This window comes from Narcine bancroftii, chromosome 12 (genome assembly GCF_036971445.1).
Source record: "Narcine bancroftii isolate sNarBan1 chromosome 12, sNarBan1.hap1, whole genome shotgun sequence".
In the NCBI taxonomy this organism is placed as follows: Eukaryota; Metazoa; Chordata; class Chondrichthyes; order Torpediniformes; family Narcinidae; genus Narcine; species Narcine bancroftii.
The window spans coordinates 40,304,557-40,322,554 of NC_091480.1; the positions used below are offsets into that span (position 1 = coordinate 40,304,557).

General features: G+C 43.2%; 1 protein-coding gene across 1 annotated transcript; it reads right to left on the reverse strand.

Annotated features, from left to right (window-relative positions):
• Positions 1–7,359: 7,359 nt before the first annotated feature.
• On the reverse strand, positions 7,360–17,700 carry LOC138747228 (acyl carrier protein, mitochondrial-like). Its single transcript, XM_069906261.1, has 5 exons — positions 17,489–17,700; positions 13,464–13,586; positions 11,898–11,985; positions 10,523–10,645; positions 7,360–7,512 (listed from the first exon to the last, which is right to left on the reverse strand). Exons 1-4 carry the CDS (start codon positions 17,690–17,692, stop codon positions 10,554–10,556), a joined length of 507 nt encoding a protein of 168 aa, XP_069762362.1. The 5' UTR covers positions 17,693–17,700; the 3' UTR covers positions 7,360–7,512; positions 10,523–10,553.
• Positions 17,701–17,998: the final 298 nt, after the last annotated feature.

Sequence of the window (17,998 nt, forward strand, 5' to 3'; positions counted from 1 at the left end):
ACATCTCCCAAAAACCTCCCTCCCTTAAATTTGTACAGACATCCTCTGGTGTTTGCTGGTCCTGCCTTAGGAACCAGGTGCTGGCTGTCCACCCTAGCTACAGCCGCTTTCAGGTGCTCGGACGCAGATGATACGCCGGCAGACACGGCTGGGGGTGTGCAGCTGGGACGTTCAGGTGGCCGCGGAGAAGACGCCTTTCTGCCAACTGAATGTGCCGGCTGAAGGAGGGGCCGCGTCCGAACGAACGAAGGCTCCTATGGACTGTGGCCGTAGTCCCACCGCTGCTTTCAGGTGCAATGGGGGATTCTCGCAGCTGGAGATTATACCTATGGGAGGAGGTCAGTGCTCCTCCTGGCTGGGTTCTCCGCTTTCAGGTGGCCATCCGACAGCTGCATTGGAGTACAATAGGCGGCTTTGCAGTCGGGTATTGTGGCCACCTGAAAGCAGCTTATGCCTCTCATAATCTTGTAGACCTCTATCACATCTCCTCTTATCCTTCTACACTCCAAAGAGAAAGTCCCCGCTCTGTAAACCTTGCCTCATAAGACATATTTTCCAATCCAAGCAACATCCTGGTAAATCTTTTCTGCACCCTCTCCATAGCTTCCACATCTTTCCTGTAATGAGATGACTAGAACTGAACACAGTATTTTAAATGAGGCCTCACCAGAGATTTATAGAGCTCCAACATTACCTGGTGACTCCTAAACTCAATTCCCCTATTAATGAAGCCCAGCAGACTATAGGCATTCTTAACTATCCTATCAACTTGTACAGCGACCTTGGGAGATCAAAAGATTTGGCTCCCAAGGACCCTCTGTTCTTTCATATTGTATCCTATCATTCACCCTGTACTCTGCCTTCAAGTTTGACCGACCAAAATGCATCACCTCACACATCACTTTTCCACCAAACACTGCATCCTGTCTATATCCTGTTGTAACCTACGACAGCTTTCAAACTATCCAGAACACCTTCAACCTTCGTATCATCCACAAACTTACTGACCCATCCCTCTACTTCTTCGTCCAGGTCATTTATAAAAATCAAAAAGAGCAGGGGTCCCAGAACAGATCCCTGTGGAACTCCACTAATCATTGATCTCCAGGCAGAACACTTAACATCCACTACTACTCTCTGCTTTTACAGGCAAGCCCATTCTGTGTCCACACAGCCAAGGTTCCATGGATCCCATGCCTCGTGACCTCTTACATTTTTAGGTAGATGAACACATAGGTAGATGCTTTGAGTCCATGGACTGGAAGTTTCAGGGAGGTGGCCACCTGCAAGGGTCGCATAAACATCAAGGAATATATAAGCTCAGTAATTGGCTCCATCAGCAAATGCATTGTCACCAAGATCAAATGTTTCACAACTTGGGCTAACCAAAAACGTGGTCAGAGCTCCTGATCCTGCCTACAGAATAGGAGACAAGATGGCACTAAGCTTAGCCAGGGCTGAACTCTCCCATGCAATCCAGAAGGCAAAGTATGGATACATACAGAAGATCCACAGACAGCTGTGTGACACGAGACACGTGTAGCAAGGAATCAAACCTTGCAGCTCAAAGACGATGTCTCCCTTCTGGAGAGACTGAACATCTTCTATGCATGGTTCAACAAGAACAGGCAGATGCAGAAGAAAGCTCCACGTCCCCTGATGAGCCAGCCCACTGCATAGCCGTGATCTAGTTGAGGAGAACCCACACAAGGCAGTGGGGCTAGATAACGTACCTGGTTAGGCACTGTTCAGGTGAACTGACGAAGGTCTTGATGGACATCTTCAACACGTCCCTGCAGGTTTCAAGATATCCACCAGTATCAAAGTGGGGAGGGGTACAACAGTAACAGGTCTCAATGACTACCACATGACTTCCACCTTATGAATTGCTTTGAGTGTCTGGTGACTGAATACATCAAAGTGCACCTCCCAGGGTTGCTGGACCCATTTCAATTCACTTACTAGTGATGCTATAGCCTTGTCCCTTCATTCCCTCCTGACACCTCATATACCAGGCTGCTGTCATCGACATCAGCCCAGCATTTATTATGGAGAAACTGGGACTCAACACCTCTCTCTGTAATGGGATAATGGACTTCCTGACAGAAAGGCCACAGTCTGTCCAGGTCGGCAGGAGAACATCAAGCACCGTCATGCTGAGCACAAGCGCACCATTGGTGCCAGGCCCAGCTCCAAGAATCATCAATTTTGCAGATGATACAACAGTCGTCGGCCTCATCAGCATCATTGAGTCGCACTACAAAGAGGGGGAAAACCTTGTGAAATGGTGAGAGAATAACAACCTGGGTCTCATTGTGGACAAGACAAAGGAGACGAATGTGGACTTCAGGAGCAGGAACATTATATATTGATTGCTCAGTCGTGGGGGGAGAATAGAGAGTACCAAGTTCCTCGGACTCCACTTAAGAAGTGGCCTATCGTGGACACACATCTCCTCACTTGTCAGGAAGGCGCAACAGCTTCCTGAGAAGACTGAGGCGGGCAAGGCAACCAGCCACCACCCTGTCAACCTTCTATAGAAGCTCTATCGAGAGTGTCCTGGCTGGCTGCATCACAGTATGGTACAGTTGCTGTAGAACATCAGATCAGAGGTCAATTCACAAGACCATAAGAACAGCAGAGACGATCACTGGGGTTTCCCTCCCCTCCCCATCGACATGATTTACCAGGATTGTTGTTTAAAGAGGGCTCACAAAATAATTTTGGTCCCCTACCACCCCACACGCAGCATCTCCAGAGTATCATAGCCAGAACCACCAAGCTGAGAAATACTTTCTTCTTATGGGCAGTGAGACTGATGAATTAATCATACAAACCAAATATCTACCATTTATTTAGCAATATTTATTTATTTTTCTATACGTACCACATGTATTATTTGTCTGTATGTGTGTTAGGCCTGTATGCGTGTTTACATGTTTTGCATTCAGGACCGGAGAACACTTTTGTCAGGACGTACTTGTACAATCGGATGATGATGAACTTAAACATGTATTGATAAACCTACAAGTAATCTGATATCTTACAAAGATGAGGTGTCCCATATAAACTGAGGATTTTTAACTGCAGTGTATTTTAAAACAGACCTGTCCCATCGCGCCACCTTGTGGTGACAACATAGAATGCAGGAGATTTTCTCCCCTTGCTTCCCGGCAGTCGTACACTTGGATCCTAATCAGGCCCAATGATTTCAGTACCTCGCTGCGCCTCAGTTCTGTGGGAAAACTATCGTAGACGGAAGTACGGCTCCTCTCCCTCAACCCACAAGTCATTATTGATATGAGTAAATAATGAGAACCTAGAGGAACTCAACAGGTCAGTCTGCATCCATGGCCAGAAATGGTCCTTCAACATCTTATGTTGGGACCCTTTATTGAAGCTAAAGTAGGGAGATATCAAATACATCAACCAGACAGAAGCATTCGCACGAGTTGAATGGCAAATAAATCCAGTGGAGAATTCAGAACAAACTTCATCAAGATTGGATACGATGTACAGCACATGACGAAAAGTGGTCATCCAGCAGCCCTGACATCTACTGTGATTATATGCTTTGAGAGGTTGGTCGTGGCCAGAATTAACACATACATACACAAGCAAAGACTTGGACCCACTACAATTTGCCTACTGCTTCAATCACCCCACAGCAGATGTAATGTCAGTGGCTCTCCACTCAGCCCTGGATCACCTGGACAACAGTACTCCCCACATCAGACTGCTTTTCATCAATAGCTCAGTTTTCAACACCATCATCCCCTCAGTACTGGTCAGCAAGCATCAAGAGTCTCTGCACCCCTCAGCATCCTCATCAAAAGACCAGTCAATGCAGATCGGTAACAACATCTCCTCCTCACTGACAATCAACATAGGTGCACCTCAAGGTTGTGTGCTACACCCATGAGTTAGACACAATACAAATGCCATCTAAAAAGTTGTCAGCAGAATCACAGATGGCAATGAGGAAGGGGAAGCAAGAATATAAACCAATCCTCATTGAGTAATCAACAATGAAGAGGGTAAAAAAACTTCAAATCCCTGGTTCAACATCTCTGATGATCCATCCTGGGACCATCATGTTGATGCATTCATGAAGAAGGCACGCCAGTGGCTAAATTTTGTTGGGGGAGGGGTTCAGAGAATATTTGTTATGTCACCAAAGACTTGCAAATTTTTACAGGTGTACCATAGAGAGCATTCTGGTTGCAGCACTGTGTGGTATGGAGGTGCCAATGCAGCAGGACAGGAATAGGCGACAGAGGGTTGTAAACCTGGCCAGTGCCATCATGGGCATTTGTCTTCACTCCATTAAGTACATCTACAAGAGGAAAGCAGCTTCTAACCTCAAGGACCCTCACCACCCAGGCCATGCCCTCTTCTCACTGCTACCATCAGGAAGGAGGTTCACACTTAACATTACAAATCTTGTATTTACAGAATGGTAATTTTTGCACTTGGTCTGCACAATACTCCTCCTGCAAAACAACAAATTTCATGACACATTGTTCATGACAATAAACCTGATTCTGAAGTTGTACATTGCCAGAGACGGCACTTCCCTTACATTGGGCAATACAAGAGGGCACACGAGACCCACATAAATGATTAGCTGTCCATGGAATACAATTCTGGACCACTTAGATTGTACCAGAGGATTAGTATTGCTCAGAGAGAGAGAAATTGCAGATTACACTGGCTAGACTTATTTTTCCTAAAAGGTCATTAACTTGGGGATATATTTAAGAAAATTGGTAAATGTATCAGAGGAGTGTTGAGGAAAATTCTTTTTGTTTATAAAAATTATTTTTTGCTTGAAAAAGTGATGAAAACTGGAGGGATTAATCGCAGGGAGGATGTGCTGCAACAGAACACAGTACCGGTGAGGCCACAGGTGGAGGACTGTGTACAGTTCTGGTTTCCTTACTTGAGGAAGGATGTACTGGCTTTGGAGGCAGTGCAGAGGTTCACCAGGTTGATTCCAGAGATGAGGAGGATTAGCCTATTAGGTTGCCCGGGACCATTCTTGAGAAGGAATCATATTAAAAACATAACATTTTGAAAGTAATAGGTAAGAGAAGCTGGAAATTTCTTCCACTGGGAGGTAAGACTAGAATTAGGGGATAGGGATTCGTCAATTTCAGTGATTCTCAAAGAAAGTAGTGAAATTGTGGAATTCTCTGCCCAAGGAAGCAGTAGAGGCTGCCTCATTAAATAGATTTAAGAACAGCCTGATGTATTTCTTAATCGTTGGGAAAATAAGGGTGATTGGGATCATATTTTGCCAGTTGTTAGTGGTGACGGGGATCAATGTTGGGGCCACTAATTTTTACCTTATTTATCAATTCTACAGGTTATGGAATGAATGGTTTTGTGGCTAAGTTTGCAGATGTTACAAAGGTAGGTGGAGAGGTAGGTAGTGTTGTGGAAACAGGGAGGCAGAAGAAAGACAGATTAGGAGAATGGGCAGAGAAGTGGCAAACGCAATACAATGTAGGAAGGTTTACAGTCATTCACTTTGGTAGAAGAAATAAATGGGCAGACTACATTTTAAATGGGGAGAAATTGGAAAATTCCTAGTTGTAAAGGGTCCTGGGAGTAAACTTGCAGATTGAGGTGCAGAAGGCAAAAGCAATGCTGGCATTCATTTCAAGAGGGAGAGAATACAGGAACAGGGATGCGATGTTGAGGCTTTATAAGGCACTGGTGAGACCTCACTTGGCACATATGAGCAGTTTTGGGTTCCTCATTTAAGGAAGGATGTGGTGATGCTAGAGGGGGTTCAGAGGAGGCTCACAATGATGATTCCGGGAAGGAAAGGGTCATCTTTCATATGAGGAGCGATTGACTGCTCCTGGCCTATACTCTGGAGAATGAAGGGGGTCTCATTGGAACCTATCGAATGTTGAAAGAGTAGATATAGAAAGCCTGTTTCCCATGGTGGGAGAGTCTCGGACAAGAGGGCACACCTTCAGGATTGAACGATCTCTGTTTAGAACAGAGACGCAGAGGAATTTCTTCAGCGGGCGGTGAATCTGTGTAATTCGTTGCCATGGGCAGCTGCGGAGGTCAAGTCATTGAGAGATTGATGGGTTCTTCATTAGCCAAGGCATCAAAGATTATGGGGAGGTCGGGCAGAGAGGCTGAGTGGGAAAATGGATTAGCTCATGATTGAAAGGTGGGGCAGATTCAATGGCTGAATGGCCTATTTCTGCTCCAATGTCTTAGGAGAAAAGGAAGGGAGATGGAACTGAATCCATGGCCAGATCAGCTGTGATCTTATTGAATAGCAGAGCAGCCTCAATGGGCCAGATGGCTGACTCCTGCTTCTATTTCTTATGTTCATATGTAAGCTGCAACCTTGATCTTATTAAGTATCTGGATTAATAATTTTTGAATTAATGTTCAAAGCTACCAATGGATTAGGAATGGGAGAGTTGTCCCAATGACATCTTTTTTAGCTAGCATGTGTTCAAATAAGTCAAATAGCCATCTCACATCATGAATTTCTATGATTTAGATGAGTGGTTCTCAACCTTTTTCTTTCCACTCACTTACCACTTTAAGTAATCCCTATGCATGTGAGTGGGAAGGGGAGGTTGAGAACCACTGTTCTATGTCCCAAATATTTTGCTTGAGAAAAATTGTCATTGGCCCATTTCCTTTGGAGTTATGAAACCGTACACATAACGAGTCAATTAGGTACAATTAAAACAGTGGCTTTCAAACTTTTACTTTCCACCCACATCCCTTGCTAATCACAGAGCACTTGTGGCATAGGGATTACTCAAAGTGGTATGATTACTGGCTTTCTCTTTCACCATCTAGTTACAGGTGACAGGGGAGGTGAAGAATATGAAAAACTTCAAGTGGCCTTTGCATCGATTGAAGTCTGCTCCATTGATTAATTATACCATAACTATTCTATACCTTTACCAATTTGACTAACTCAATAATTTTGCGCAACAATAGGCTTGCAGTCCTTGGATGAAGGCAATTTAATTAACACACCAACGACTCTGTAAAGAGCTGATGGACTCACCCTGCTGTTAGCAGACTCTAGGATGGGACCACAACACTCATCTATGAGCCAAGGCATTCAGGAGAGGAAATAGGAAACACAAGGTTTTGTGTAAATGTGGAACACTTCCTGATATAAAGCACCCAAGGTATATGGAAGATGGGGTGTGATATGGGGAGGACATAGTCTACAATTTCATCGAATGGAAGAATAGGTTGAACACTTTCTAGTGCTTCCAATAAACAATAGCCACTGTCATTCACTGATGTAGGATTTAGTGCATCAGAGCGATCCAATTAATAAACAGCCACACATGCCCAGGCCCAAGTCCTCAATTGTAATTTAATCTTTCCTGAAGTCAAATAAAGGTTGAAGAATGTGAAACATCACATCTCAATAAAACAACAAAAGCCAAAGCAGCACATTGTGGTTCAAGCACTGCCAATATTTTGGATACAACTTCTGGCAGCAAGTACCTGCAAAAGGAAAAGATTGGTTTTAGAATAATTTTATGCAAATGTTTGTAATTTTTCCCAAACACACAGGCCTGAATACTGGTCTGTGCAGAGTAAGTTGATCACAGACGGAGAAGCGGCAACTACAGACTCCAAAGGTGATCAAAAGCTTAGAAAGCCAAGCTCTCTTATACCTGTACCAATCAAGCAATTAAACATACCTGAATACTCACAAATACCTCTGTAGCCAAATGTCCCACCTATTATGGTGCCTTGAAATGAGGGGACTATGTATAAAAAGTGCTGTAATTTCTACATTGTCAACCCAAAATGTATACAAATAACCTTGAATAAACTCTGAACGTTGATCTGTCAAGACTCCTTTGGAACTTGTATATTTGAATAAGGTAGCCCTTGTTCTTCTAAACTCCCAAGAAATACTGACCCAAACTGTCTAGTGTCTCTTGATAAGACAACCTCATTCATGTTTACTTGCCTGGATATCAAATTTAAAAAAATGTTTTTCTCTGTATCGTGTACATGTGGCAATAAACTATTCAATTGAACAAAAAAAATCTGGAATGTGAACTTTAATCACGTGAATTGTTTGATTACAAATTTAAAACTGTGGACCACAGGGGCAAATAAAGGAAAAGTCTTTGTCCCAAATGTTATGGAGGGTCTGTATTTTACTTAGCCTTTCAAAATAAATTCAAGCCAACATTATTTATCACCCTTTAGAAACTGGTAGCATTGTAAGCAACATTTTGACAAATTTCTCATGATAATTAACATTTAAACTACTGAAGAAATATACAGGTCAAGGAGACAAGGTGAAGTTGCTGGAATCTGAAGCTAAACATAATCTGGTGGGAGAACTCAGCAGATCAAGCAACACCAGTGAGAGAAAAAGAATGGTCGACGTTTCAGTCCAAAACGTTTTTGTGACAGAGATCTTAATAAAGGGTAAGAGTAAAACACAAAATAAAGGGTTTTGGGTGAAAATGTCGACCATTCATTTTCTCCGCTGAGTTCCCCCAACAAGTTGTGTTTAGATATATGGGTCAGATTTGGCAAGGATGAGAGGTAAAACACAGGATTCTGTTGACACCGTGGTTAAGTGAAAAAACACAAAAATGCTAGATAAGCTCAGCAGGTCAAACAGTGCCTTTATGTAGCAAAGGTGAAGATACATCACCAACGTTTCGGACTTGAGCTCTTCATCAAGGTGTGGGGGAACATGAGAGATGTCCAAACAAAAGGGGGGAGGGTGGGAGATGATAGGTGGAGTTGGGGGGGGGGGGGGGTGCGGGGAAGGATTCTAGGTAGAAACTGGAATAACTGGTTGGGGTGGGGAGGGGCAAAAAGGACAAGCTGATTAGTGGAATGCAGTGAACTCAATGTTCATGCCCTGGGGTTGGAGGGTGCCCAGACGAAAAATGAGGTGTTGTTCCTCCAATGTGTGGGTGATCAGGGTGGGGTAGAGTGAGCTTGAGAGTGTGACTCAGAATTGAAATGGTTGGCTACAGAGAAGTTGCTTTTGTTGCGGATGGAGAGGAGGCTCTGGGCAAAGCGGTCTCCTAATCTGCGACCGGTCTCTCCGATGTAGAGAAGGCCACAGAGGGCGCACTGGATGCAGTAAATTAGTTATTTGGAGGTACAGGTAAAGTGTTGCTTCAGCTGAAAGGTCTGTTTTGGACCTCGGACCATGGTGAGGGAGGAGGTGTGGGTGCACGTATTACACCTCCTACAACCACAGTAGAAGATGCCGGGGGGCGATGGGGAGAGAGATGGTGTTGGAGACAGTGCCTTTATGGGTGATGGTGGGGTCCCTCTAACTCCCACAACTACTTGGACTACACGTCCTCGCACCCCGTACCCTGAAAGGACTCCATCCCCTTCACTTACTTTCTCCATCTCCACCGCATCGGCTCCAAAGATGAGGTCTTCCAGTCCAGAGCCTCTGAAATGTCTGCCTTCTTCCACTGCATTCCACTGATCCAGTTATCCAGTTTGTACTTCCTCCCCTGCCACCTTCCTGCGGTCCCCCCCCACCTATCATCTCCCCCTCTCACCACCCTCCCTCCTTCCTTTTGTTCGGACATGTTCCCCCATACCTTGATGAAGGGTTCAAGCCCGAAACGTTGGTGATATATCTTTACCTTTGCTAAAGGCACTTTTTGACCTGCATTTGTGTGTTTTTTGGCAAGGATGATAGATTTCCTTTCCTGCTAATAGGACTGTGGATCTATGGTTACTATTTATTCCATCACGTGCTCCACACTTAGTGTAGCAGTCATTGTAACACTATTACAACGCCAGTGACCCAGGTTCAAGTCCAGTGCTGCCTGTGAGGAGTTTGTACATTCTCCCTGTATTTGGGTGGGCTTCCTCCGAGCGCTCAGGTTTCCTCACACCCTTCAAAATATACTGGGGTTATAGGGTGTTTGGGTGGTACGGCCTTGTGAGCTGAAGGGCCTGTTACGGTGCTTTACGTCTAATTTTTAAATTTTATTTATTTATTGAATTTACATTCTTTAACTCCTGTACTGGTATTTGAACATCTTTGGAGTATTAATTCATATTGCTATAATTTCACTGCTTTCTGGGCACATATTCATGTCATAACCATAACTATTTTATTGGATGATTTCTACAAAGAGCTCTCTTACTATTGGGAACTTTCACATCCCAACCACCTCTCAGTCTAAAGACTGGCTCAAACCATGTCAACTCCTCACCACCCATAGAAACAACTCAAATAAATCTTTCTTTCTTTGGCTTGGCTTCGCGGACGAAGATTTATGGAGGGGTAAAGTCCACGTCAGCTGCAGGCTCGTTTGTGGCTGACAAGTCCGACGCGGGACAGGCAGACATGGTTGCAAATAAATAATGCAATAACAAATCACAACTGTCATTGCATTACATTAGACTCCAAGGGATCTCAGAGAAAATAGACCCAGTACATTTTAACAGATCAGATGACTGCAGTCAGATTAATGTGCACCTTTAGCCATAGAAAAGCTCTTACCCGGTTATGATATTCTAGGGACAGAATAGCCTTATTCATACACATCTTTCTTGTCTGCGATGTAAGTTACAATCTCTTCCGGCGTCATTAACTTTTCTGCATCTGCGTCTGGAATTTCAAACCCTATAGCAGAAGAGAAGATTAGCGTCTCTTGGCGATGAAGCAGCCTGAATCACGGACATCATAACTCAGCACTGCTCGGCATCACTTTTTCCAGATATCCACCAGGTACCCCGCAGCTGACCCTGGCCCTATCATTTCTGGGGATGATGCGAACTGCTGTCAAAAGTAACCGTGGCAAGTGGCTGCACTTGAACCAAGAGTAACTGCACACCTCACAAGTAGCACTGGTGCTGGAGGGAATGAATCTTTGCGTGGTGGATCGACTGCCCATCAAGCAGATTCCTTTGCACAAGTTTCTCTGCTGCATGCAACCAGGTAAATAGATGGCATTGTAGAGAATTGTGGGGTTCTTGTTAGAGCAAGCAGGCTAACAAAATCTTAATTAAACCCATTAACAGAATTAATGCTTTAATAAAGAGCTTAGAAAGGACTTTTTAGTGAAGTGGTTGACTAGAAGATTATGCTTTGAGTTGAACTTTTCACGTGTTGAAAGTATATTTGTTGATAAAGAAAGAACAATAGCTGCAGAACTCTTGCACTTTCTCACTCCCACCAGTGTAACTGAAGCTGAATAAACGCACTGCTGTAAGTTTAAGTGGTTTTCTGCTATGTGTTTTCTTAAAGATACTGGAAAGGATTTGGGGAACCCCGAGGTGAGTTACTTGCCACAGAATACATAATCTCCAATAATGAATAGTCAGGGTATCAAAGGTTATGGGGAAAAGGGAAGGAGTAGGGCTGAATGCAGAGAATGGATCAGTTCAAGATGGAATAGCAGAGTGGAATTAATGGGCCAAATAGCCTACTGCTCCCATATCTTATTAACATGCCACATCAGTAGGGTTGCGGCCAAAGCTGTTGATAGTGATAGATGGAGTGAGGGGAGAATGGATCAGTCTTGGCAGTGATTTTTAATGTCAGGGATAGGTGATCACTGCCTGGCATGGGTAGCACAACATTTGTTACTCTTCCCTCCAGGTCTTGCTGTAAAGAGGCACTGTAAGGGTTATCCATTGAGCTAGTTATGGGACTGAGCTCAGTTAGAATCACCAAAAGAACTTCAGTGTCTGCATCTTCCTGCGGTGTAAGATGACGACCAAGTCCAGCCTTGTATATTATGGCCACTTGAAAGTATCTCTGATAGCTGCATTATAGTGAAAATCATTGCGGTCTGAGATGGGGGACTACCATTCAGAGGATAAGCTCTGAATTAGAAGTTCACAATTAGAGGAAGAGGTAGCAAAGATCTTACCAAACTCATCTTCCATGGCCATAATGATCTCAACTTGATCCAAACTGTCCAATCCCAAATCTTTCATAAAGTGGGAGCTCACAAGAAGCTTTGAAAACAGACAGCATTGTAAGTATAAAGGGTGCATTGGAACTCACTCACACACAGTTAACAGAAACCTCGAGGATAATCACCAACATCTCATCAAACAAGTTCTTTTTTACCCTAACAGAGACAACAGATGCTGGAATCTAGACCCAAAAAAAAAATCAATCTGCTGCAGGAACTCAACGGTTTGAATAGCTTCAGTGGGAGAAAATAATTATCATCATTTTGGGTCACAACCTTTCATCAAGAGATCTCAAGACTCTTTCCCCCTCCTAATTCATATTTAGCCCATCCAGTGTATGTTGGCTCTCACAATAATCCCATCCTCCTACTGAATTCCCCATAACCTATTTCCACTTGCATGCCCATCAACTCTTTGATTTGCCTATCATCCATCTACATTCTGGGCAATTTATTGTAACCAATTAATCTGCCAATCAGCTCTTCTTTGGGATGTGGGAGGAAACCAGGGGAAACCCATGTGGTCAGAGGGAGAACATGGAAACCATGCAGATAGCATTAATATTAAACCAGAGTTATTCAACCGAGAGGCAGCAACACCACCCACTTCATCACTTTGTTGCCCTTTTCTCCTCATATCATCTGAGGGAAATGTCCACTGGCATGTTCATTCAGTTGGAAACATATAACCAGCTCTTTCTCCAGCAAGATTTCTGCATCATGTCTGATTGGTACACGGACTGCAGCTGTATCACATGATCACTGTACATTCTCAATTCTAACTCAACCTCTTTTATAGCTCAGAGTATTGATGTTTGATGCAACTCTGGTTTCTCTCAAAAACTGGCCTCTACAACACCCATTAAACATTCCCTAGGACAGGAATACATTTGTCATATTTTCTGATTGATTTCCATTCTTCAAGAAAATTAATGAATCATCAATAATGACAAACTTTGTCATGATCACTGCTGAGACATGTTCTTTACTCCAGCATTAATTAGTTAGATCCATGGTTGCCAATGTCTCCAAGCTAATTATTCAATTATCTTCAAGTCTCCAAATAATTATTTTAAACTTCTAGATACTTATCGAGTAAAATAATGCAGCATATGGCAAAGTTTTATACATGTCTGCAAAATCTAACTCCAGGTAGGACCAGTTGGTTAGAAAATAATATGATCTACCATCCAATTCTACCTAAGGATTAATAGGTAGATACAATTTTCCCAGCCCTTGTGTGTTCCCCATCTCTCCCAGTCAACTGAGTCAGCTTCAAAAATCATAATTTTGCACAAATGTTGCATGCTATCAAAGATCCAAATAAATGCAGACACTCATAATTTCTAAAAGCAATATGCTGGAAATATTCAGTGGTGGGGCATAATTTCATAATGTTTTCTTAAGCTTATACAGTAACCATCTTTTTATTCACCTGCTGTTTTAAACAAAAACATTGTTATCATAGTTTCACAGGAAAGTAACGTATTCATCTCACATACGAAAATGTTGCTGTACCTTCTCACAGTTAATTTTGTCATAGAGTTTTAACACATAAAGCACTCGCTCTCGGATGCTGTCCAGTGAAAGAGGAGGCAGATCCCCATACTGGCGACATGTCTGTCGGAACAAACTGCAGTTCTGCAATGGGGGAAAATAAGTGGATTTTAAACATACAAATAACATACCCTACTACACTAATCTACAGAATATGCACAAATACATTATGACATTGCTCTGGGATAATGCATAGAAATTCAAATCTTATAAAAGTACAATAGCAATCAATAAATTTGCAGCAATACCAAAATATAGCTCATCCTCTCGTCATCAGCTGGAAAGATGCAAATTGAAGTACTAAGAGTTGCAGAAGATTCCTTCAGTTCTGGCAGAAGTTCATTAATCTATTAATTTATTCTCTAACCAGGTCAGATTTGATAAGCTGAGGTTTTCAGATTTTCTGTTCATATACTGTGTACACTCGTGTAAAACTCAAATTTTGTAGACCATTTTTTGTGTTAAATTTACAGGGTTGACTATTACATGGATACAGGTTTAATACCCTTTATCCAAAATGCCTGAGACCATAAGTGTTTCGGATTTTGGAGCACCATTTACAAAATCCACTCATTCACTCAGACATAAAGATACATGCATTCACATTACAATACAAATATTTACAGATGCATCTACATCCTATAATGCACCACATACGTCCACTACGTCCCGTTCTCCGATCCGGATTTCTAAACTCTATTATGTAGTTTCTTATGGGACTACAGATGGAAAAAGTTTCCAATTTTGGATCATTTCAGATTTCAGGTATTCGGATAAGGGGTGCTCAGCCTGTGCTACTTTTGAGGGGCTGAAATTCACAATAGAATCCAAAAGTACTGTGTCAGAACTCCAAATGATATCAAAATGAATAAGGAACTAAAACAATTAAATAATGGAGTCTGCGCATTGAAACTACTATAATACTGTGCATATGGCCGCTATCATACCAATCCTGTTCACATCACAAAAGCTTTCTTCACAATTTCATATTTGGAACCATGGTATCATTTTCTTTGTAGCATGTTTGTTTTTAATGCATTCAATGCATTTTAAACCACAAATTATCAACATAAATAATGACATTAGAAACAAAAATAATTACCGATAGTAGGTTTTATTTGTGGTAAACATACAAAAAAGTGAAGTAAGCATTTACTTCACAAGTCTTTACAAGGTGCTCAAACACAAAAGTTTATTAGAATCCTCTAATATCAAAAGGAGTTAGTTAAATGGATATTTTGTCTGCTAGTCTGTACCTTCCCCCCACCCTTTTTCTTGACTATTTTATAGTTTTGCCACTCAAACTCCAACAATATCAACATTATTTTCACTTTGTATTTGTTAATTCCAAACAATCTTTTCATGGAGTTTGTTTTTCTTTTTAATTCCCTTCCCCACCCCCACCCGCCAACATTGAACACTAAACATCAAACACTCACAACAAAGATATGAAACTTATACTTGGGTATTTATGGGTTTGTCGCGTCACGTCGGTCAGTGCATAGGCTGCCTTCTTTTTTCTGTGGCTTTTCCTGGTTAGAATGGGATGGACCCCCCCCCACCTCCCTGCTCCCCTGCCTCCCCCTCCCATTTTCCCCCTTTCTTTCCCCAGCCTTTAATTCAGTGTTTCTTCACTCAATCCTTGATGAAGGGCCAGGCCCAAAACATCAGTAATATATCTTTTCTTCCTTTGGGTGCTGCGAGACCAGCTGAGTTCCTGCAGCATTTCTCTCGCCCCCCCAATCCTTGTCTCTTTCTTTCCCTATCTCCTTTCTTCCAGCTCTGCATTCACAGAGCTAATCTCCTCCCCAGTCAATTCCTCACTTTTCTCTCCTGCCCACCTATCTGTGTCCACCTGTGCTTCTCTTCTGGCCCCTTTTTCCCACCTCTCACTACCTTTTTATCCAAGCACCTGCCTGCTCTTTGGTCACACTATGAAGAAAACCTCAGGCCTGAAATGTTAGTTATATATCTTTGCCTTCTATGGACGCTGCAAGACATGGTGAATTTTTCCAGCACTTTTGTGTATTTATTGCAGGTTCTTCATTTGATGAGGGAGGTCTACTGGGAAGAGAACTAGCATGGCACAAGACTGAAATCATCTTGAAGCAAGGAACTATCTTGTTAAAAGTACTTGGCTAATGGAGGGATAAATACTGGCAAGGACAATAGGCAAACTTTCTACCATTCTGCAAAGACAACCCATGTTATCTCACAACCAAAAACACAAACAGCTTTGCGCAGTGACTTTGCAGCTGTGCTTTCATCCTTTTTTCCTGTGGTCTGAGAAATTCATCATACTTTTTCCATGCTTGTTGGGATAATTATACTCTAACAATTTTCATATGAGCAAACACGTACAGCTTTTTACTTTCCCTCAAGTCCAGAGAGCGGGTTCTAGCTACCGCTTCGGGCTTGCACTACCAATTCTACTTCAGCTGTTCCCACTTTACTTCCCCATTACCATGCATTTCATCCCTCTAAATCTCAGCCTAAACCTAACTTGCTCTTCCACCTATCCACTCAGTTTAAAATATACCTTTATGGCTCCCTTATCTTTCTCTGAAGGGGCAGTTGAGGGGTTTGTAGTTGTTGTTCCATTGCCCAACCTACTCTCTCCAACATTAGAGCTTAAATATACTGATCCCCTTCTGATTCAGATCACTAACAGTGTTCCACTTTGGAATTTGGTCAGCTTTCCTCAGCCCTTACTCCCCGTATCTGCTCTCTTGACCGTTCCTCACTATTCATGAAAATAGAGGACAATAGCATTAAAACTCGCTTTGACAGAAAGTGGGATAGCTGATGTTAATTCAACCCCCAAATTCTTTCCCCCTGGCAAGTATCTTTACTTTCCAACCCAAAATGTTGGAGCAACATTGTGACCTATCACAAAAATCACAACCTGGGGTCTCCCATACTCCACGAGCATGTTCCTTTCAGCTTCTTGTACCAAGCTCCACCCTTCTCCACAGTCTGTGAAGAACCACAAAGGTTTCCTCATATTTTAATAGCTTTTTTCCTTCAGCCTTGATTTTGATCTCTTTTGATTCCCATGGCTTTCTGACTTTCAGTGGAAGATCCCCAACCCTCAGTTATATCCATCACCCTGCCACTGAACAAAACCCAAGCAGTTTCATTATGTCAAACATGTATGTCATCTTCTCCCTTGCAATGCTTCCCCCCATCTCATCCTATTTCTTCCCCCCTCCCCTTCCCCACCACACACACACAAACTCCAGTTCCCTCTTTGGACACTCCTGTAAAACACCCCCAATACAGTTGTACTTTCAGAATCTATTATCTAGCCCTTTGCTTATCAATTCTACAAATACTGATATGCACAGTCAAATGCTTACCTCTTCCTTTGAGGCCCCAGTTGTTTAAAAAAAACATTCACCAGGACAAAATTCTATTGTCCTTACACACACTACAAGGTCTAACCCCAAACATGTACCTTTCTGCAGTTTCTCCTCCAATTCACCTGATGACAAGATTTCTCATTTGAACCATTACTACAAAGTTTCTGGCAACTCAATATCCCTCCAGGCCAACTATGATGACTGATATTGTTGATAATTTTACCCCCTTCCTCTTCATTCATAATTATCCCCACCATTCATAATTACCCCACCCCTCATCATTCATAATTACTCCCTTCCTTTTCATTCATAATTACCCCCACCCCTCTTTTTTTCTGCACTCCCCTCCGATCCACATCCACCCGTTGGCCTCTACCCCTGCCCCTTCTGGTTCATAACTTGCCCAAAGACTGACGCTGCGTGACCTGGTGAGTTTCTCCAGCACTTTCGTCTGTAGACTTTCCAAAATGTCCTGACCTTGGCAAGTGACAGGAACCGATAATCAGTGGTCCAACTCGGACTTTGAAGCCATAAGGGATTGAAATTTCCAGCTGGAATCTATTACTTCACTCGTGTGGGGCTCTCTCTGCCCAGCTCAGAGCCCCGCTCCAGCCTTCTGATTACCTGTGCCAGATGCCTTGCAGCAGGATCCTGCCCACTAAGACTATGGAAGCAGTTTCCACCCCCTAGGGCCGAGAGCTGGGCCCTGGCTCCCAGGCTTGCCCTTGGCCCGGTCCAAGGTTGCGGCCACCGGCGCAAACACCTAGACAACACACGCGCGGCCATCTTGCCAGAAACTCCAGCGTGCACCGCGACGAGCATGCGCATCCCTCGCTGCGCTTCTCCGTTCTCGCCGCAGGCGGCGCAGCCGAGTCCGGCGAACCGAGCGCAAATCCTGGAGCCTCAAACTCCAGCTGGGCTCCTCGATTCCCATCCGGATCTGGCCGCACTGCTGAAACTGCGCACACTTTGCACCAGCCCCAACGGAGGATTTCCCATCCTTTTCCGTCTCGTGCGGCATGTTGTAATTTTAATGACTGCTATGGTTGTGGGTGCATCTCCCTGCACCGTCTGAATTTCGGTTCATAGCGATATTGTGACAATAAGCCCAGTGAGGTCCTCTTCCACCCTGCA

Excerpts from the sequence above, each read along its gene's own strand:
- LOC138747228 (XM_069906261.1), bottom strand. The coding sequence starts at position 17,692 with ATGCGCATGCTCGTCGCGGTGCACGCTGGAGTTTCTGGCAAGATGGCC. Across the intron at positions 11,986-13,463 it reads ACAAAATTAACTGTGAGAAG|CTTCTTGTGAGCTCCCACTT; the intron begins GTACAGCAACAT and ends CTGTTTTCAAAG. Across the intron at positions 10,646-11,897 it reads GGCCATGGAAGATGAGTTTG|GGTTTGAAATTCCAGACGCA; the intron begins GTAAGATCTTTG and ends CTTCTGCTATAG.